Source organism: Ctenocephalides felis, unplaced genomic scaffold (assembly GCF_003426905.1).
Source record: "Ctenocephalides felis isolate EL2017-DRISC unplaced genomic scaffold, ASM342690v1 CF-g0.4_SCAFFOLD_00845, whole genome shotgun sequence".
Lineage (NCBI taxonomy): Eukaryota > Metazoa > Arthropoda > Insecta > Siphonaptera > Pulicidae > Ctenocephalides > Ctenocephalides felis.
In genome coordinates, this window is record NW_020536999.1 from 4,253,867 (window position 1) to 4,277,002 (window position 23,136).

A 23,136-nucleotide genomic window follows, 5' to 3' on the forward strand; every position below is an offset into this window, starting at 1 on the left:
TTATGGCATCGTGCCTTAAGGTAAATTGCTGGAACTTCCCGTACCGTAACGAAATGTTCGAGGAATACTGAATGTTTTCAAATAGATTATTATAAATATTTATGAGAATTATATAAACTGAATTGCACAGTTGAAATTATTTGTAAAGTATATTAGAACTATAGTCAGAATTAAAAATAAAATCTGAAATATTTTCGATATACAAAAAACTAAAAAAAAAAAAAAAAAAAAAAAAATGAACAATTTTTTTTTCCAAAATCAATTATTTTGTTGAGACAAGTTCTTTGAATCATTTAAATCGGACGCTTAGTTCTCTCAAAAACTGCCATTTTTTACATATTTAGCTCCGTATCTTCGAAATGGCTGCGCCCGCCTTTGCCAAAAACTAATAAACACTTCTCCCAATCATTACTAATTGAATGTTTTTTAGATCATTCAAATCGGATACTCCGTTCTCTCAAAAATTCGATTTCTATTTTCTGCACTCTTTGCTCCGTATCTCCGAAACGGCTGGACCTGCCTTTGCCAAAAACTAATCAGCTCTTTTCCCTATCAATAAGAATCGAATGTTTTTTGAACCATTCAAATCGGTTGATCCGTACGCCCGAAAACGTGGGCGAAAATTTGTATCCATACATACATACACACACACACACACACATCAATTTTTTCTGAAGTATGCCAAAATGTTCAGAAACCTTCAAAACGTCGAGAAATGTAAAAATTTTCAATTTCGATTTTCGGCCCATTACAATTACTCTACGGGAAGTCAAAAATATATAAAAAAAATTATTTGCGCATTCGAAGCTTTTTGAATAGATAAAGTAACGATGAATAAATAAATTAGAATTGAAAAGTGAATTTTCTAAAATTCATTATGCGTTTCGGACCATTATTTTGTTCATCATTCGAATTAAAAATAATTTTATATACATTTTTATTATTAATTCCGAAACTAACAGATAGTAGGATCAAATAGTTGATTTATACATTCATCATACGTTCGGATTACGATTCGTTTCATCATTCGAGCAAAAATCTTTAATTAAGTTAAAAATTAGTCACAAATAATCACGAAAATTTGTATCCGCACATACACAGCCATACATTGTTGAGCTTATTACGACTTAATTCTGTTTTCGTCGTTTTAGTCCCTTTACAAATAAACGACAATATTGAACGACGTTTAGAAATTAAATTTATTTATCAAAAAATTGAGAAACTTATATCAGCTAGGTTATAAGTTTCTCTGTCTTACGTTTTAGAATATATTTTATCAAATTATTTGGTAACAAAATTTGCACGCGCTCTTGTAAATTTTAAAATATGAATTATATAATAATTATATTAATATAATATAAAATTGACAATGATAAAAACTTTGCCTGGGAGGAAGCGACAGCTCATAAATGTGACTTTTACATCTTTATAGACAGAATTTAGGAATTTCCTATAAATCGTATTAATGCAGATATTGCTACTAAATATTGTAAGGGTAAATAAATTCGTAACAAAGATAAATATCATCAATAATCAGTTGAAAGATACGAATTTACTTAGACTATCGGAAAAATTTATAATATGCACGTATTTCTAATAATTCATAAAGTATTCCAAAGGAATTCTGCAAAACAAGAATGATAATAAGAGATTCCAAAGGAATTCTTAATACGCGCACATCTATATCTTCTAAGGTATGCCAAAATGTTCAAAATTCTTTGAAACCTAAAAATATACAAAAATTCGTTTTCATTTTTTTGCGTTTACCCCGCGAAAAAATAAAAAATTTATTTATTTTTTTTGCATATATTTATTGCCGATAAAAATAATATTATTTCTTAAGACAATATGCATTTAAAGATTTTATCCCCAATCAAATATCTCGTTTTTTTATTTTTTGGCATTTTATTTAAGATCATCGGACCATTTTTTTAAATCTAGGAGTAGGAGATTTTTCACTCAATTAAAATTATAACTAGTAGTGCATAGCATCGTGCCTTAGACAAATTGCTGGAACTTTCCGTAGCAAAAATTAAACATTTGAAAAAACTTCGATTTTTTTTGAAAAATTTTAAAACAATATTTTTGAGAATTTTGTAATTAACAAATTTTTTTTTTTGAAAAATGATTTATATTTTGATATTTTTGAAAAAAAATTGATTTTTTTTTAAAGCGATCGTGCTGTGTCATTTTTTTTGAGAGAAGAAACAAAATTTATACTTATTAGAAACTCTATAAAATATCTGATAATTTGATGTGCATAAGTCTAATGATCATTTTTATACGCCAAATGGCATTTTTTTTTTACTTTTTTCATTAGATCTCCGAAACCGCTAGACCTGCCTTTATGAAAATTTGATCGGTTCTTCACCTTGTCAATACAAGTAAAATGGTTATTGAATTATTAAAATCGGACGCTCCGTCCTCTCCTAAATTGAATTACCATTTTTGGCACTTTTTGGCCCGTATCTTCGCAACGGCTAGACCTGCCTCCGCCAAAAACTAATCAGCACGTCTCCTTATCAATACGATTCGAATGTTTTTTGAATTATTCAAATTGCTTCATACGTGTTCCCGAAATCGTCGACGAAAATTTGTATCCGAACACACACACATGCACGCACACACACACACACACACACACACACACATCAATTTTCTCCAAGGTATGCCAACATATTCAGAAACCTCTGAAACGTGAAGATATATAATAAATTTCATTTTCGATTTTTTTGCGATTACTTACCTTATGGAAAATTAATTATAAATAAATCAATTTATCATCTCCAGAATATTAACAATCGTCATTTCATTTCGAATCAAATTCCAAAAAAAAAATAGTTGCCAAATTTACACAAAATTGAAAAAGTGCTCCATAGTCACAGTCTAAACGCATTTGCAAATAATTCTGTGCGACATTTTCACTTATACTGTGCTCAGCTTGGCGGCATTTTCACATTTTTCAATAATTTTCACAAAATTGGAAAAGTGCTCCAATAGACAAGCAGTCTAAACGCACATGGGTAAACATTTGTACCAGAGTGGCGCTTAGACTGTGCTTAGCTTGGGTGATTTTTTGAATTTTTAATCCAAAATTACAAAAAAATTTTTTGAAAAAAAAATTAGAAACAAAAAATTTTTTTTTCCAAAATCAATTATTTTGTTGAAAAAAGCAGAAAGTTCTTTGAATCATTTAAATCGGACGCTTAGTTCTCTCAAAAACAGACATTTTTTTAAATTTAGCTCTGTATCTCCGAAACCTCTGGGCCTACCTTTGCCAAAAACTAATCAGCACATCTCTCTATCAATAGGAATCGAATGTTTTTTAAACCATTCAAATCGGTTGATCCGTTCTCTCAAAAACTCGCTTTCTATTTTTTGCACTCTTTGCTCCATATCTCCGTAACGGCTGGACCTGCCTTTGCCAAAAACTAATCAGCACATCTCCCTATCAATAGGAATCGAATGTTTTTTAAACCATTTAAATCGGTTGATCCGTGCGCCCGAAAACGTGGACGAAAAAACGCGGACATACAAAACACACACACACACACACACACACACATCCATTTTTTCTGAAGTATGCCAAAATGTTCAGAAACCTTCAAAACGTCGAGAAATGTAAAAATTTTTTATTTCGATTTTTGGACGATTACTATAACTTACCCTACGGGAAGTTAACTAGCTGTAAGTGGAATTATGTCTTAAGGCAATTAAGGCATCGTGCCTTAAGGCAAATTGCTGGAACTTCCCGTACCAAATATTATTATTTTTTTTTAAACGATTAACATTTTTGAAAAAATTTTACTTCGAAAAAATAAGATTTTGGACAAACAATTAGACAAAAAATTAATCAAACCGCGTAAGCGCCGCTTCGACGTCTAACGCGTAAACATTGGTACGGAACCCATAGGAATGTAAACCAAATTCATACTTATTGTTAAAATCTCTATAAAATATCTGATAATTTGATGTGCATATGTCTAATGATCATTTTTGACCGCCAAATGGCATTTTTTTTTTACTTTTTTCATTAGATCTCCGAAACCGCTAGACCTGCCTTTATGAAAATTTGATCGGTTCTTCACCTTGTCAATACAAGTATAATGTTTTTTGAATTATTTAAATCGGACGCTCCGTTCTCTTAAAAACTGAGTTACCGTTTTCGGCACTTTTTGCCCCGTATCTTCGGAACGGCTAGACCTGCCTTCGCCAAAAACTAATCAGCACGTCTCCTTATCAATACGAATCGAATACTTTTTGAATTATTCAAATCGGTTGATCCGTGTTCCCGAAATCGTCGACGAAAATTTGTATCCGCACATACATACACACACGTACATACATACATATACACACGCACACACACACACACATACATCCATTTTTTCCAAGGTATGCCAAAATGTTCAGAAACCTCTGAAACGTAAAGATATATAAAAAATTTCATTTTCGATTTTTTTGCGGTTACTATAACTTGCCCTACGGGAAGTTAATAATAAATATAAGGGGTATAACATATATAATTTCTTTTTGGTTTGACCAATGGAATGAAAAAGACATCGAAATAAAATAATTGAAAACATTAATATAAATGAGTAAATATGTAAGCAACTAAAGCATTTATGGATCGACGATAGCTTATAGATCCAAAAGAGTGAAATGCAAGATAAAAAAAATGGAGATTCTGTTTTCCACCAACAGTTTATCGGTTGCTTGAGTACCAAAAATAAAAATATTAATGGAAAAAAATCAAAATTCACAATATTATGCAATTACATAAAAACATATCAGAGTGCCACAAGTCAAATCTACTATATCACCTACTTTTTCCGGCCGCTTCTTCTGCTCCTGCACCACCGCCATTTAGTACTTATTTCTTGTTCTTGTTCTTTTTCTATTTCCACCTGCACCACCGCCATCACCACCGCCACCGCCACCGCCATCGACTCTTCGACCAGAAGAATTCGTACCGTCGTACCGCGAACGGACGCGAATCAGTCGCAAACTGTCCTCCGACACGAACGGCGGTACCGATAATAAAAACACGGTCGACAAAGTGAATCTGAAATAATAATAATAATAATAATAATAATATTGATGAAATAAAACAATATTATATATTAATAAAAAAAATTGTTTAAACAACCGGGTTGTGAAAAGTTTTTAAGGTAGGAAGTACGAGGAGATAGGATTGTATGTAAAAATTAATATTTTTTCAAATTTTTTTTATTAATATTTTTTCAATTTTTTATATATATATATATATATATTAACTAAGTCTAATAATCGGGCATAACATCAATAAAAAACATGAATTTCTTGCAAAAAAATTATTTTAAATCCATAAGTTTCGGCTATAATCCTAGCCTTCATTCACTAGAAAATTAGTTATTCTCAGTGTTAAATTGGAAAATTTTAATAATCCATCGTAATTAAATTTAACGGTAGATTAATAACGGTAAAATTTAATGGTAGTTAAATTTTCCAATTTAACACTAAGAATAACTAATTTTCCACTGAATGAAGGCTAGGATTATAGCCGAAACGTATGGATTTAAAATAAATTTTTAAAAGAAATTCATGATTTTTATTGATGTTATGCCCGATTATTAGACTATATATATATATATATATATATATATATATATATATATATTGTATGTACATAAAAATCCTAAATAATTTTTTATTAATTCATAAATAAAAAATATTATAAAATTAAAATATTCCAAAGTGATTACATTAATATTATTACTATTTTTATTAATAAAATATTACAATAGTGTTAACTCTTAAATATGTAATAAAAATAATAGTAATCAAAAAGTTAATAAGTTATTAAATTAAATCCAACTAATGCAATTTTTAATGCAATAAATTAATTAAAATAAGAATTATAAAAATAATATAATTTTACAAAATAACCAAGAAAACAGAAAAATATTAGTAAATTAATTATTTTAACAGTTGAAACTATTTTCCAAAAACTATATAATTGAAATTATAAAATAAACAAAATATTAATAAATAACTGATTAAATTAATGAGTTTATATTAATAATAATAATAATAATAATATTGATGAAATAAAACAATATTATACATTAATAATATATTGTTTAAAAATTGACTATTGTTGAGTTGTAAAAAGTTTCTAAGTCAGGAAGTTGGAGGTAGGATTGTATGTAAAATTTAATATTTTTAAATTTTTATTATTAATATAATATAATTTGTTATAAATAAAATTATAAAAAAATCTAATTTTTAAAAATAGTTCAGTTTTTTTCAAAAATTTCCTAATTCAGAAAAATCCTTTTTTTTGTTTAAATTTTTTTAAAAAATTTAAAAATTGACAATTGTTGAGTTGTAAAAAGTTTCTAAGTCAGGAAGTTGGAGGTAGGATTGTATGTAAAATTTAATATTTTTAAATTTTTATTATTAATATAATATAATTTGTTATAAATAAAATTATAAAAAAATCTAATTTTTAAAAATAGTTCAGTTTTTTTCAAAAATTTCCCAATTCAGAAAAATCCTTTTTTGTTTAAATTTTTTCAAAGAAATTTAAAAATTGACAATTGTTGAGTTGTAAAAAGTTTCTAAGTCAGGAAGTTGGAGGTAGGATTGTATGTAAAATTTAATATTTTTAAATTTTTATTATTAATATAAATATAATTTGTATGTATGTACATAAAAATCCTAAATAATTTTTATTAATTCAAAAATAAAAAATATTAAAATATTCGAAAGTGATTAAATTATTAATATTACTATTTTTATCATTAAAATATTACAATAGTGTTAACCCTTAACTTTGTAATAAAAAAAATAATAATCAAAAAGTTTAAATCCAAAATTAAATCCAAATAATACAATTTTTGAATTTAGGCAATATTATTTGAATTTATCAGAATAATAATTATAAAAATAATATAATTTTACAAAATAACCAAGAAAACAGAAATAAATATTAGTAAATTAAGATTAAGAATTATTTTAAGATTTGAAACTATTTATCAAAAATTATATAATTGAAATTAAACATAAATTGTAGTAATAAACAAAATAATAATAAATAATTTATTAAATTAATCAGTTTATATTAATAATACTGATAGTAGTAATATTTTTTTATTCTCTATTTTATTTACAACTGTCCAGTTAAGGACATTTAGTAAATTTAATATTATTTAATATTTTAGTATATTTTATATTATTAGTAATATTACTAATAATAATAATAATAAATAGAAAAATAATATAATTAGAATAAAAAAAAATTAAGGAAACTAAATTATAATAGTTATGAAATAAAACTTATGAAGTTAATAAACTGATAAGTTATTATTAATAATATTAGGAGTAGTAATGAAATAATATTAGGAGCTTGGTTTTGTAATAATAAAAATAAAAATAATAATAATAAAATTAAAAAAAATAATATAATTGGTATAATTAAATTAACACAAATAATTTATGATTATTTTTTACCGTTTTAATTTTAAACCATCTACTTTAAAAATTAATTTATAATATTAATAAAATAAAAATTAACAAAATGTTAATAAACCAATCAATTAATACTAATAATAATAATAAAATATTAAAATTGTGTAAATAAAATAAAAATTGATAAATCAGTTAATATTTAATTAATAATAATTAGAATTTGTAATTTTTATAATTAAAAAAATTAAAATAAAAATTAACAAAACTATTCAAAAAATCAAAATCAAAATGTTAAATTATTTAGTTAATGATAATAAAAGTAGAAAAATAATAAATAAATAATATAATTGAAAAATATTTTGCTTATGAATAATTACAATTATACCAATGAATCGTTTTTGTAATGATAAATATTAATAATTCATTTGTTTTTTTCTATATTTATAATTACAATTTTATTACTATTATTATTATTTCAAAATGAATATTATATATTCAAATGAATTTTATATAATTCAAATATTTTATTATTTTTATTAGTATTAGGTGACTAATTCAGTAACTTTTTGATTTTTATATTATAACTTTTATTATTTTATAATATTATTTGATTTTCTGAATTAAATTATCGTTATTATCATTTTGGTACGTTTATTATAATAATTCCAACAAAATAATAATCAGATAATAATTCATGTACAGTATTATCATAATAATGTTATTATTATATTAATTAAAATAATAATTTAAATAAAAAAGTTTAAACCAATAATAATAATAAACCATTTGGATCGTATCAACATATTAAGCTTGTTCCAAAAAAATAGATTTAAAATGTTAAATAAATTATTTTTATTATTATAAGATATAATAGTATTATAGTATTTATCAAAATTATTTTCATTACGTAAACCAAAATCAAAATCGATCAACAAACAGTTTTTATCTCGATACAAAGATTTTTAAAAGTTTTATCGGCAATAAAATAAAAAAATGTGTTTTACAATAAAAGGTGTCAGAAAAAATCTGTAATTTTTATCAGTTTCTGATAAAAACGACATATTAATATATAAAATTTAATCGAACATAATAAAATGGAATTTACTAGTAGAGATTATTAAATATTTGATTCTAGATATCACAACAAATTCCATAACATTTTCCATAATTATATATATATATATATATATATATATATATATAAAATTATTATAAATTTTTAGTGATCACCAAAAAAACAATAAGAACAGTTTTGTTTAAACAATATTTATAAATATAAAGTTGTTAAGTGAAAATTAACTACTGAAGATGTCAAAGGAAGCAAGTAAGTATTTTAATTTTATTTTATTATTATTTTATTTACCTTAAATATATTCTAATTTTACTTTTACTTTCTTGTTTGAATTTTTGTTATAAATGTTCATAAACAATTATAAACCTACTTAATTATTTAAATTTAACAAATCAGTTACATGCGTTTATAATTACTTTTTAAACTTTTAAATTTACTAATTCTTTATGCTCGACCGAAACACACGTGTATGAATTTGTTCCATTGATTATTTTGTTTTAAAAATTATAATATAATTTTTATGAAAAATTATTTTATTTAAAAAATCCACGACTTGTGCAGAATAAACTTTGGTTCTGGTTTCACGCGTACAAGGCGCTGCGATCGCCATAGCAAAGATATAAACCTGTGTTCGACTTGAAGTTAGTCTCTAAGGGAACAAATCAGTCAATATTAAATTTGTAAAAAATATTTTAATTTTATAATTGTTAAATATAATGATGCTAGTAAAGTTAACAAATTAAATTACATTAAATTTTACAAATTACACAAATCAGTAATGACTACTTTATAAAAACTAATTTACGAATTTGTTTCTTTGATTATTTTGTTTTAAGAATTCATATATATATATATATATATATATATAAATATATATATATATATATATATATATATATATAACAAATGTTTTCTGAGTGGATAATAGATATTAATTTGGAAATATGAACAAACAACCCTTTTTTTGGTACTAATTCATTCAATAATAATTTTTTAATGTGTATCGAGCAACTTGTAATGGATAACACAAAAGGCTAATTTAGATTTCCATATTTTAAATTTTAAATTATAACACACTGATGATGAGACAAACCTAGTCTCGAAACGTTTGTGAAAATTATTATTTAATAAATTAGTGCAAAAAAGAGTGTTGTTTGTTCATATTTCCAAGTTAATATATATACAGATGTATCTATAAACAGGGTCGTTAAAATCGATTTGCAAAAAAAATCGCATTTTTTCCACGAATATTTGTGATTGCGTCGTTTTCAATGGCCGAAAATAGAATTAATCCATTTTATGACAACGCTATAATATACATCATTAAATAATATAAAAACACAAACATACACACGCAAATATATATTTATATATATTTATATATATTAGGGTGGTCCTTAAAATGGCCATTCTCGAATTTCCTTGCTCCCAAGGGCTCAAATACTTCCAAATTGATAAAAAAAATCCTCTATAAGTTTTATGTCTCAATATTGTCTTTTAGATAATTCGCAATTCAATCAAAGTTTTGTATGGAAATAGCATAGAAAGTTTTTCAAAAATTTAAAAAATGTTTCTTGAATATACTTTAGCGAACAAATGAATAAGTTTTATTCAAAATTCAACGCTCGACAAAACAAATTATGAAAAAACCTGTTTTTTAGAGCGTCAAATTTTCAATAAAAGATGACACGAATTTTCACTTTTAATTCATTTGTCGCTAAGTTATACCTAAGAAACATTTTTTAAATTTTCAAAAATTTTTCCATGTTATTTTTATACGAAGCTTTGATTGAATCGCGCTCGATCTAAAAGTTAATATTAAGAGCTAAAATATTCAGAGAATTTTCTTTTATCAATTTGAAACCATTTGATTTCTTGGGAGCAAGGAAATTCGAAAATGTCTATATTAAGGACCACCTTAATATATATATCGTAGCCTTTATTCAGTAGAAAATATAGTTTGACATCATTTATTACCAAATGCGCAAAAAGAAATTTTTCACCCCCGTTTATGATTTTCTGCTGCAGGCAATAGAATTTATTAGATCACCTAAAAGGTCGTAATTTATTGCGGACAATCGTAAAATGTCTATTTTCAGTTTTCGAAATTTGCATAAAGGTATTCCCTTGGTGGCTGGAAGAACAGAGGTCAAGTGCAACATGCAACACAATATATATATACATAGATATATATATATATATATATATATATATATATATATATATACAAATGATTGTAAGATAATGCAAAAAAACGGTCGAATTTTCTAGATAAATATAGAGCATGTAGTGTCATATATTAGGTTGTCAAATATCTCCCTTCCGCCTTTTTGTATTATAAACCAAGAGCAAAAAAGCGGAAGGCAGATATTTGACAACCTATTATTAAGGTGGTCTTTAATATAGATATTGTTTTTCCACTGATTGTTGTAATTGATTGCTTTTTCGAAGGACCGAAATGTAAAATACTTTATTGATAACTGTATATATTTATTTTATAAGTTATAATAGTATTAACAGTAATTTTAACATGTTTTTGATAACGTATTGAATGATTTGATTTTGGTTTTATAATTTTTCATTGATGATTTTTTGTTTTTCTATCTCAATGTACCAGCATGCTTTGATTGGCGCGAACAGATATATTTGAATTTTTTTTGCTCCCAGGGGCTCAAATGCTTCCAAATTGATAAAAAAAAAAATCTGTGAAAGTTTTAAGTCTCAATATTAACTTTAAGATAGTCTGCACTCCAACTAAAGTTTCTTATGGAAATAACATGGATAAAATTCTGCATTTATTTTTTAGAATTTTATAACTTAGCGACAAGTGACTCAAAATTTTAAGAATAACATTGTATTTGCTTATTTTGATAATAAATAAAAAAATGTACAACAATTTGATATATTTTATAAAACAAATATTTACTTAGGAAGTAGAACCATGAAACTTTGGTGGTTGTAGTGCGGACTATCTTAAAGTTAATATTAAGACTGAAAATTACTAGTCAGAAAAAAATCGAAAATATCTATATTATAGACCACCCTTCTGTATATACACATCATTTTTGTGTCATGATGTATGTGATAATACTCCTCCGAAACGGCTTGACCGATTTTTATGAATTTTTATATTCACATTCAGTAGGACTGAGAATCTTGTAATATTTATTTTTTGTACTTCTAGATGGTAAGGGTTGGTCACTTTAATTTCATTTTTTTTATAATACGTGATTAAAAAAACACATACAGCCCTAAATTTTCACTCTTCTACCACAGACCCTACTCCTCTGAAACGGCTTGACCGATTTTTATGAATATTAACATTCAGTATGACTGAGATTAATGTAACATTTGTTTTTCGTCTTCCTAAATGATAATGGTCACTCTCTTTTTATTTAATTTAAGTATAATGCGTAATTAAAAAAACACATAGAGTCCTAAAATTTTACTCTCTTATCACAGACCCCTAATTATTTTATTTAATTATTAATTATTTTAGTAATTGAATCCTTTTTTATACCGCTTTCAGTCAGTTCAAGATTTTCTTTAGATTAATGGAAAAGCCTAAATTTTACTCCTAAATCTATTTTTTTTAATAAGGGTTGTTATCACCCCTAACATTTCTTCTGTAATTTTTTTAACCAATATTTTTTGAAAATTTTTATATATCTTTACGTTACAGTGATTTTTAAAAATTTTGGTATAATTTAGAAAAAATGAATGTATGTGTGTATGAGTGTGTGTGTATGTATGTATGTGCGAATACAATTTTTCGTCGACGATTTCACGAACACGGATCAACCGATTTGAATAATTAAAAACAACATTCGATTGCTATTGACAAGAATACGTGGCGGTTAGTTTTTGGCAAAGGCAGGTCCAGCCGTTTCGGAGACACGGCGCAAAGAGTTAAAAAAAGGCAATTCAGTTTTTGAGAGAACGGAGCGTCCGATTTGAATGATTGAAAAATCATTTTATTTGTATTGATAAAATGAAGAACTTATCAAATTTTTGGAAAGGCAGGCCCAAAAATTTTGGAGATCCAATAAAAAAAAATATAAAAAAAATCATTTGATGGTTAAAAATGATCATTAGACATATGCGCATTAAATTATCATTATTTAATGCGCATTTAATTATCATTATAAAAATTTTTGTTTATATTTATATGGGTTCCGTACCAATATTTATTCGTTAGACCGCGACGCGGCGCTTACGCGCTTCGGTATTTTGTATCTCACGCAACGCGATTGCTTAAAAAAAATCAAAATTTGCAAAAAATTTCAAAATATAAAAATTTTCAAAAAATCAATTTATTCAAAAATTTCTGAATTCTAAAAAATCTGAGTTTTCAGATTTTATAAAAAATTAGAGATTTTAAAACTTTTAAATTACTATACTAGTAAAATAAATATAAATATAATAATAAAAGTTACAGCAATTTGGCTTAACGAAGTTTCTAAAATCAAAAAATACATACGAACCTAAATTTTCACCCTCCTATTTTGTAACTACAATCACAATTAGTTTTTATACCAGAAATAATTTCTAGGAAAAAGCAGCATTCATATACTCAACTAGTATACGTATGTGTATTATATTTTTTAATAATTATATAATTGCAATAAAATTATAAAACGATAATTTAAATCGTTAGTAAGTAATAGTCGTAGTAAATACGAAATAACTTTCATATTTACCGTTTTAACTGTTTTAACCTCTCTTTCCGCGATGATGTATGTCAGGCGGCGCATAGTTGACGATCTAGCCTCAAAAACGATAAATTACATATATACACAAGATTTAGAAGAAACTAGGTGTCAGTGGCATTTTGCCTTCAGGCAAGTTGCATAAACTTTATAAGATCGACTTGATCTAATTGACTATAAACTCATTATTTTGAATTTTAATGAATTTTCATAATTAGACCAAATGCCTTACATTCTGTAGGCCTATAATATTTAAAGAAGCTAACTTCAAGTCGAACACGGGTTTATATCTTTGCTATGGCGATTGCAGCGGTCGTGCGTGTGAAACCACAACTAAAGTTTATTCTACACGAGTCGTTTTTAAATAAATAATGTAATTCTTAAAACAAAATTATCAATGAAACAAATTTGTACACGTGTGTTTCGGTCGAGCATAAAGAATTAGTAAATTAGTCTTCAAAAAATAATTATGGACGCGTGTAACTGCTTTGTGTAATTTGTAAAATTTAATTTAATTTTAGTATAATTAAATTTAGCAAGCATGAATTTAAAATATTTGCAACAAATTTAAAATCGACTGATTTACTTCATTTATATAATTCAAAAATTATATAGAAATGTTTTATTAGTTTTTATAAATGTTTTTTATATATTTATATGCGAGCAATTTTTGTGCAATAATATTAATCTAAAGAGTAATAAAATAACTGTAATATTTATATTTAAAATATATGTTAGATTTAATTACTATTGTAATTATATGAATATAGTTAGATTCCTTAATGTAAAAAAATTGGAGAAAATTGTTAACAACCAAAATACAAAAACAAAATATTTGTAATATGTTGCAAATAAGTTTCTTAATTTTTTAATTTAAAATAAATTATGTTTTGAATTGATTGAAATGTAATAAAATACTAAAAAAAGTAATACTAATGTAACATCGATGAGACTAACTGCAAGTCGAAAACGGGTTTATATCTTTGCTATGGCGACCAAAACCAAAGTTTATTCTACACGAGTTGTGGAAGTTTTAAATAAATAAATATTCCATAAAAATTGTATTGTAATTTTTAAAACAAAATACTCAATGGAACCAATTCATACACGTGTGTTTCGGTCGAGCATAAAGAATTAGTAAATTAGTTTTTAAAAAATAATTATGAACGCGTATAACTAATTTATGTAAATTGTAAAATTTAGTTTAATTTTAGAATAATTATATATACCAAATATAAAATTGCAATATTTTTAACTAATTTCATATAAACTGATTTGTTTCTTGTGTGCTAAGTTCAAGTCCAACACAGGTTCACATCTTCGCTACAGCGATTTCAGTGCCTCGTGCGTGTGATACAAGAACCAAAGTTTATTCTACACGAGTATTGAATTTTTTAAATAAATAAATATTCCATGAAAATTGTATTGTAATTTTTAAAACAAAATACTCAATGGAAAAAAATCATACACGTGTGTTTCGGTCGAGCATAAAGAATTAGTAAATTAGTTTTCAAAAAATAATTATGGACGCGTGTAACTAATTTGTATAATTTAAATAATTAAGTAAGATGCTTAGATAAAATTCAAGCTCATTCAGGAACAGAAATATTTATAAAATGTTCTCAAAATGTTCTTTCGTTAAAAAAATATTTTGACCTTTTTTCTGCATATACAGCATAAAATATGTCTAAACGTATGAATCAAAATCTAATTAAAATCTAAGAAATCAATTACGTAAAACATCTTATAACATTTCTTTTTAAATTTGTGGTTTCAATTTGTCATCTTGATTATTAATTAATTCATAAAATTATGTCACGAGTGACAAATGATTACGAAGACTTAACATGACGTCAATTGTGCATTACAATTTTTTTTAATAGAGATTAATCGGTTTTTTGACTAATGATTTTCACGTGGATTTTTGTTATTCATATTACAATAAGCTGAGATAATTTATAATTGTTATTAAGAAATTTAACTGGCAGTTGTTTCATTACTATTATGCAATATTAAAAAACACAAAAAGCCCTAAATTTTTACACTCTTACCGCATCCCCTATTTAGTAATAATCATTTTAAAAATCAAATAATTTTTCGTCCCGTTTTCAGATAATGAATGTTTTTCACTTAAGATTTTCTTGAGATTAAAGGAAAAGCTTAAAGTTTACTTCTAAATTTTTTTTGTTAGTTGTCCACCCTTAATGCTTTTTCTGTAAATCGTTTAACCAATATTTTTTTATTATTGTTTCGTATGGTAAATTATAGTGAACACAAAAAAAAATCAAAAATGAAAGTTTCAATTATTTATGAACATTTTGGCACAGCTTAGAAATTGTATATAGTTTTGCAAATATCAATTTTTGTATCCATATATAGTATTCTGAACAGTCTATTGATGCCGCATTTTTTCTCGGCAATTTGCTCGTCAGTAGAGTCCTTTTACACAATTTATGTCAATTTTTGGTTTGTTCTGTCTACAACGTTTTTTTGTTTTCAAAAATCCTATTCAATTTGCTCGTCAATAGAGTTCCTTCCATGTCTCTGACCCATAGAAGACCATAGTTCTCGATTGTCAGCAGATTTATAGTTACCTATATAATTTGCTCGTTAGTAGAAACCGCCTTTTCTTCTTATGTGGATAATCAGTTTGCTCGTCAGAAGAGTCCTATATTCCTATTTGATTTGCTCTTACTCAAATTTACTTTTTTGTTTATACCAATATTTTTTTTGCTCATTAGTAGAATCCTTATTTTGTATGCAAGAGCCATATTTAATTTGCTCGTTAATAGAATTCTCTTTCGAAATTCTTCAGTTTGCTCGTCAGTTGTGTCGCCAGTCAATATTAAATACGCTAATCTATCTCTTGCTAAATCTTTCCATCTGCTCTCCGAAACAGCTAGACCTGCCTCCGCAAAAATATATACAATTCTACAATTCGTCAATACAAGTAAGTTTATAATCATTCTAATCAGATGCTCCGTTCTCTCAAAAACTGTATTGCACTTTTCCGCACTTTTTCTTCCTATCTTCAAAAAAGATGGACCAGCCTTTGACAAAAACTAATCAGCAGGCCCTATGGGAAGTTAATAACAACATTTTACGAAGTAATTGTTTTTGAAAAAAAATTGTTTTATCAATTTGATTTCGTGATGCCTGTAATTACCCTTGGGGCCACATATTGCGAATCAGTAGTTGTAGATCATTGTCAATGTCCTTTGAATACCACAGTCAAGGTCTGGATAATGATAATAGGGCAAACATGTGATATTGACAGGGTTAATGTTAATGTATATTCAATAGCTCTTCACGTGTTCCACAAACACTATTTGATATATATATATATATATATATATATATATATATATATATATATATTTGTATATATATATCTATGGTGACACGAATGGCATAACGTATGGGGGTTGTCACACAGTAAGATACGATCGCAATTTCCTAGAAAAAAACTAGTTTGATTTATCGAAAATTCTCGATAAGGAATATATTTATTTATGTATAAAAATAAATCGATAGGTAGCGGATATGGTTTGTCGGTTTTCTAAAACCGGTTTTTTAGCGAAAGTTATGGAATTCGAAAACCGGTTTTTTAGTGAAAAAAGTCGGTTTTCACTGTATAAATGGAAAACGACAAATATAGCCAAATATAAAAGATAGAAGAAAGCGTTTTGATTCTTGAAATCATATCATTTCAATAGCATTTGATATCTTATCAGTCTGCAATGGTTCCCAGAAATTGTATATATTAATTTAGATTTTTATACCAGTGTATATATTAATTTAAATCAGTGTGACTTCTTCTTGAAGAAGTAACTTCCTCTACTCAAACTTAAAAAAAGAGTTTTAAGCCCTAGAAGCCACAAATAGAAGAACAAAAAACTTGAAATTTTTGAAATCATATTTTATTAAACAAAAAAAAAAAACAATTAGAATGTTTAAAATTAATTAACGGAAACAGACAATACCGGGTTTAACTTAATTGTTTTGAAAACTAAAATTGATATTAACAAGTATGCATCAATTTAATGATTGTTTTTTATTTAAAAATGTATTATTTTTATTTATTCGAAAACTTTCTTTTTACTATCATAAACATATTTTCATTCTTATATGTGAAAATGATGCATGAATAACGAATAATTATTTTCAAAGTTATTTAATCAATTTAGACTATTATTTTTTAGTTCTACTAATTAAAATTGAAATAATTTTGTTTACTACCCATAAATCACACTAAATTTGTGGATAAATTACAGAATATTTGAGCAAAAATTTATTTTCTATATAAAATTCGAAAATCGGCTAAAACCGTTTTTTTTAGTAAAATTGAAATTCGAAAACCGGTTTTCTGAAATGTTGGCTTTTGTATAAACCCTAGTACCGGATAAGCTTAATCTGTTATCTTATATATATAATCTTAATTATCGCCCTAAAATATTATAGGCCTATGGAGAGCTTTTACATGAATATTTTCTTTGTTCAAGTTTACGGTTGTGCTTACAACGCTTCATTATTATTTTGATATAATTTGATTTCGCTAATTAGGCGGAATTGATTAAAATTCGATACTTAGTAATTCAACTATGATTTTATAAAACATTAATATTTTGATACACGTTTTACAAAAGTGGTAAATCCTATCTCGAATTACTAAGATAAAACAATTTTGTCAATGTATCGAATGCAAATATTTTAAACGAAAAGTGGAGTATCGTTCACGTTAATATACCTCCTGATCATTTTGGAATACTAAAAGGAATAAACAAAACAAATTTATATACATTATCGTATTTAATAATAAACGATTTCCAACGTGCTTTTTTTCAAAATTTTGTATTGAAGCATATAAAATTATTTATGCAGAATTTTAACAAATCCCATCTAGTTTCTGCTAAACTAAAATTAAAAGAATGCCACGAAATCGTATATTAAAAAAGTGCAGGTTCCAACTGATTTCAATTTTAAAATTTCAAACTATTGTAATGTATAATTTTAGTATACTAAAAAATTTATAAAATAGTATTTTTAGTTTAAAAGAGTTAGCAACAATTTCTTGGAAATTTGATCTAGTTTCTTCTAAACTAAACCAAAAAAAGTGCCCGGAACAAATTTTTCATGTTATTTAATAAAATGTAGAAAAATGTCCAACCGCCCATATATTGAAATTGTAGTCACTATATAATTGTGATTTCAAATGCGTTTCATTCAAAATTTTGTAAATTGGAGTATATAAAATTATTTATAAGGATTGATAGTAAATTTCATCTAATTTCTACTAAACTAAATGAAAAAGAGTACCCAGAACAAATTTTTCTAGTAATGTAATAGAATGTCAAAAATGCCTAATTATTTATATAATAAATTTTAGTCACTATACAATTGTGATTTCAAATGCGTTTTATTCAAAATTTTATATTGGAACATATAAAACTATTTATGCAGAATTTTAATAAATTTTATGTAGTTTCTTCTAGACTAAATCAAAAAGAGTGCCCGGAACAAATTTTTCATGTCATTTATTGAAATGTAAAAAAATGACTAACTCTTCATATATTGAAAATTATAGTCACTATTTAAGTGCGAATTTCAAACTTTCAAATTTTCAAAACAAATTTGTTTTATACAAAATTTTGTTCAAGAGCATATAAAACTAATTATAACAAATTGTAGTAAGTTTTATCTAGTTTCTCCTAAACTAATCCAAAAAGAGTACCCGAAACAAATTTTTCAAGTTAGTTAATAAAATGTAAAAAAATCTCAAACTCTTCATATACTGAAAATTTAATCACTATATATTTTCAAAGAACTCAAAGACATAAATTTAACTTACTACAATTAGTAAGTAAGTTAAAAATAATTCTAGTTTTACAATTCTAATCTTATCAGAGTCAACAATTAATTTGCTCTTATCTCTCTTAATAAAACACGGTTAATTATGACAACAATTATTAGACTTCTGTGTTTACAATCGGCAAACAAGATGAAGAATTCAACGAAAAACAAGTACATAATTTTTTTATCAATATTTGTACAAATGTTGTAGAAAAATGGCACAAGGATGATTCGGTAGGAGAGTGTTTGGAAATGTAAATTAAAATATTACAAAACAACGATCATTGTCTCTTATCTTGGTAAGATGAAATAATTTAGTTCGATTTCGTAATTTGTCAAATGTTATATATAAAATTCTTCTGTACGGGTGTATAATTTGATACTTCTCCTAAACGGTTATTCGGATTTCGATAATTCTTTTCAGAGTTTGTTAAAGGAAATTTTTAAGATTTAATGAACGATAGAACTATAGTAATATTGTAGAAATAAAGGGCAAAAATTACAAAAAATCATTGTTTGACATTGAAAACATTTGAACAGTCATCTACTAGAATTGTCGATTCACTTAAAATCTGAATTTAGCTGAAATTATGAGCCTAGATAATATTAGAATGTAATATGCAAGAAAAATGTAATGTCTACATTATTATTGCGGAAAAGTAGCTGAAATGTGCCAGAAATTAAAATAATATAAGATGCAGTCAACAGTATATGTATGGCAGATGCAATTATATAATTCAGTTTAATAAATAACGCAGCGAGTCGAAAATTGCATATATATTATTTTTTTCAACTTATGCATGTCGCATTTTGGTTTACTATATTAAATTATTTAACAACATATAAAAATATTTTTACTTATTAAAAAAAAGATTTAGACTTGTGTTTCATGTGTCAAAAATTCATTTGTTTGGCATTGGATATGAAATATTTAGCAAGTTGATCTTAGATTGAATAATGCACAAATGAACAGGATTTTATAAATTAATTCACCTAAGATTTGAACATAAGCAATAATGTTTATTAAATTATTAGTAAGAAAATTAATTATTATAGACTAATTTATTGAAGCAATCGTGTTGTGTGGTAAAATCAAGTATGATATTGTTCTTTTACCGCAGATACTATATTATTTTTTACTGAATTTCTTATACAGCTTAAGCTAAGTCCATGAATGAATCACAAAGGCAGGACATCAAAAAGGATATTAAACAGCATAGGATAGGATATTAAAAAAAATGGAATTTTTGAATTGTAGACGTGGGTACAGGACAACGTCTGTCGGGTCATCTAGTATACATATATAGTAAGATAGTTTTAAATATCTAAAGATCTATAAATGAGATGTCATAATGAATAAAAGGGAAAATGCTAAGAGAAATTAAGTGAAATCGTTGTAATTTGTATTGTATTCCATTTCTGTTGTCTGTTCAGTTCAACTTTCTTCCATGTTTACCTTTTTATTTATTTCATTCTAATTTGATAAACACAATAATAACAATTACAACAATATAAAGAAAAACCAAATGCTCTCAAACGAAACATTTATTGTACTTTGTTAAATAATTATTAAAATTGAACAAACTTCAAAATTTCATCTGCATTTTCTTCGAAAGCTAATAAATTATTTTTTTGATATAAGCTCTCTATCATTCACATTTCTATATTATATTATAAAATTTTTCGTCGATGATTTCGAGAGCATGGATCAACTAACGGTGCGACGTGCCAATTAGTTTTTGAAAAAAGCAAGTCCTCAACATTTTTAAAAATCCTTTTTCGATATTTCTATATCTGTTATTAGACATATAATGCTGAGCAAAAATGTGTGAACTAGTGTTGAATGGCATCGTGCCTCAAGGCAAATTGCAGGAACTTCCCGTACCATAACAAAATGTTCGAGGAATATTACTTTTTTAAATAGATTAATATAAATACTATATCTTCCATTATTCTTAATAGCACAAAGTATAAGAGCATATGTTGTGAAAAAAATATTTTTTGAAAATTGAAAAAAAAAGATCTTTTACCAAACGTAATCGTTTCGTCAACACAAGCTCTGTATCTTCGTTACGACTGGACCTGCCTTTGCTAAAAATTAATCAGCACATCTCCCCATCAATAGGGATCGAATGTCTTTTTACGAACTTACCCTACGGGAAGTTAAAATTGCTGAGTGTCAATAAAAAAAGTAAATATTTTATGTAAAAATCATATATTACGCGTTATATTAAGAAAACACTTCTACTCCTATCATTTACAATTCACTTGTCATTTAATTTTATAAACAAAATAATATATGCGGAATGCAAAAAGGAAAAAAATAAGATGAAAAAGTAAACATGTTGATTTTGCGCGCATCTTTATTTTTTTCACATCTTCATATATTATAATTTATTTACATCTCGTCCGCCATTGAATCAAATTAATGAATTAGCCGTCCGTAATCATAATTTATTTAACGACACGGGCATTAATATAAATTATTATAAATTAGTCGTATACATGTATATAAATATATTTAAGATATAATTACTGAAGCCATTGCATGTACAATTGCGCGTAATATTTCGCGCTATTGTTTGCAAACTCGATTAAAATAAATATGTATCTTAATATATATATATATATATATATATATATATATATATATACATGTGTCGCCGATATTCATCCAAAACGGCTCGACCGATATTATGAAATAAATTTAAATACGTATTGAACAGGTCGGAAAATTGGCATCTATTTCTCATATATTTTTTTATTTTTCATATATAATTGCAAAGTTTGTACATAAAGTTCATCCGTAAATTTTTTGCATTCATTTTATTTTATTTTTTAATGATAAAATAATCACAGAGCTCTAAATTTAACTCTGCCTAAGTGCCTACAACAAACCCTCATTTTTATCAAATTTGCAAAGTGTGTGTGATTTTATTTTTATATTTTATTTTTAAATAATGTAAAATTAAATATTCATACAACTCCAATTTTTCACTCTCCCCACAACAAACTCATATATTCACCGAATTTCTAAATTTATTATTATGTGATTATAAAAATATAGTAATATTGTAGAAATAAATAGCAAAAATTGCAAAAAAACGACATGTCATTGTTTGACATTGAAAACAAATAAAAACTGTCATCTGCCAAAAATTTCAATTTACTTATGAGCCTAAACAATATTAGAATATGCATAATAAATTCATGATTATGAATAATAAAATTAAATGTCTACATTATCATTGCCAAAAGCAGCTGAGATGTGCCAGAAACTAAATAATATAAGATACAGTATATGTATGGCAGATTGGAACATGATTTGACAACTATGAATTAATTCACCGACATTTTTTTTAAATTTTGGTATTCATTTTTGATTGTCACCCCCTCATAACTACTACAAATTTTTAATAATTCAATCATTTCAAATCCTGCTTAGTGAAAGATCAAGTGTTAAAATTTACTTGAATTTAATGGAAAATTTAGGTGTTTTTATTTGACAAATCCAATTTGTTTGTATTAAAGTATCAAAACATTTATTTCTATTATACTTTAAGGTTACCAAAAGCAGATGTTTTTAAATTGTCCGCCCATTTTCTAAATCTACACTATTTTTTTATTTTCCAGCAAATGGAAAAAGAGTTAGAGATGAGAGCGAAGCCATTCTTATAATAAATTTTTTTTCGCTCTCTATTTGGTAGTTATGTAGAAAAGAGTAATATAATTTTTAAAACTATTGACAAAATCAATAATATAACTGCAACTTAAATTCTAGAGAGAACTATTTTAGCAGAAAAAAATTTGGTCATTGAGGATTTAAACTTGAAGATACAGTAGTTGTTGTAAGAGAAAAAATATTTTCAACAAATTTTATATTGTTTTAACGAGTTTTTAAATTTACTGGTTTTTCTGGACATATTTTTTATAGAGATTGTATTTCTATACAGAGTTTTTATACTCACTGGTTTTGCTAGGTATGCCATTTTTAATTACTTTGCAAAATAGTGCAAAAATTAATCTAAATTAACATAAATGCGGTAAAATTAT

At 25.6% G+C, this 23,136-nt stretch overlaps 1 protein-coding gene across 2 annotated transcripts in view; it reads left to right on the forward strand.

Annotated features, from left to right (window-relative positions):
• The first annotated feature begins 8,679 nt into the window (after window positions 1-8,679).
• LOC113363414 (aquaporin AQPAe.a) overlaps window positions 8,680-23,136 on the forward strand; it is a 72,884-nt gene continuing 58,427 nt past the window's right edge. For both annotated transcript variants that reach the window (XM_026605918.1, XM_026605917.1), the window contains exon 1: window positions 8,680-8,776. In XM_026605918.1, coding sequence (XP_026461703.1) covers window positions 8,761-8,776 — 16 coding nt within the window. In that variant the 5' untranslated portion in view covers window positions 8,680-8,760. The remainder of the gene's footprint in view (window positions 8,777-23,136) is intronic.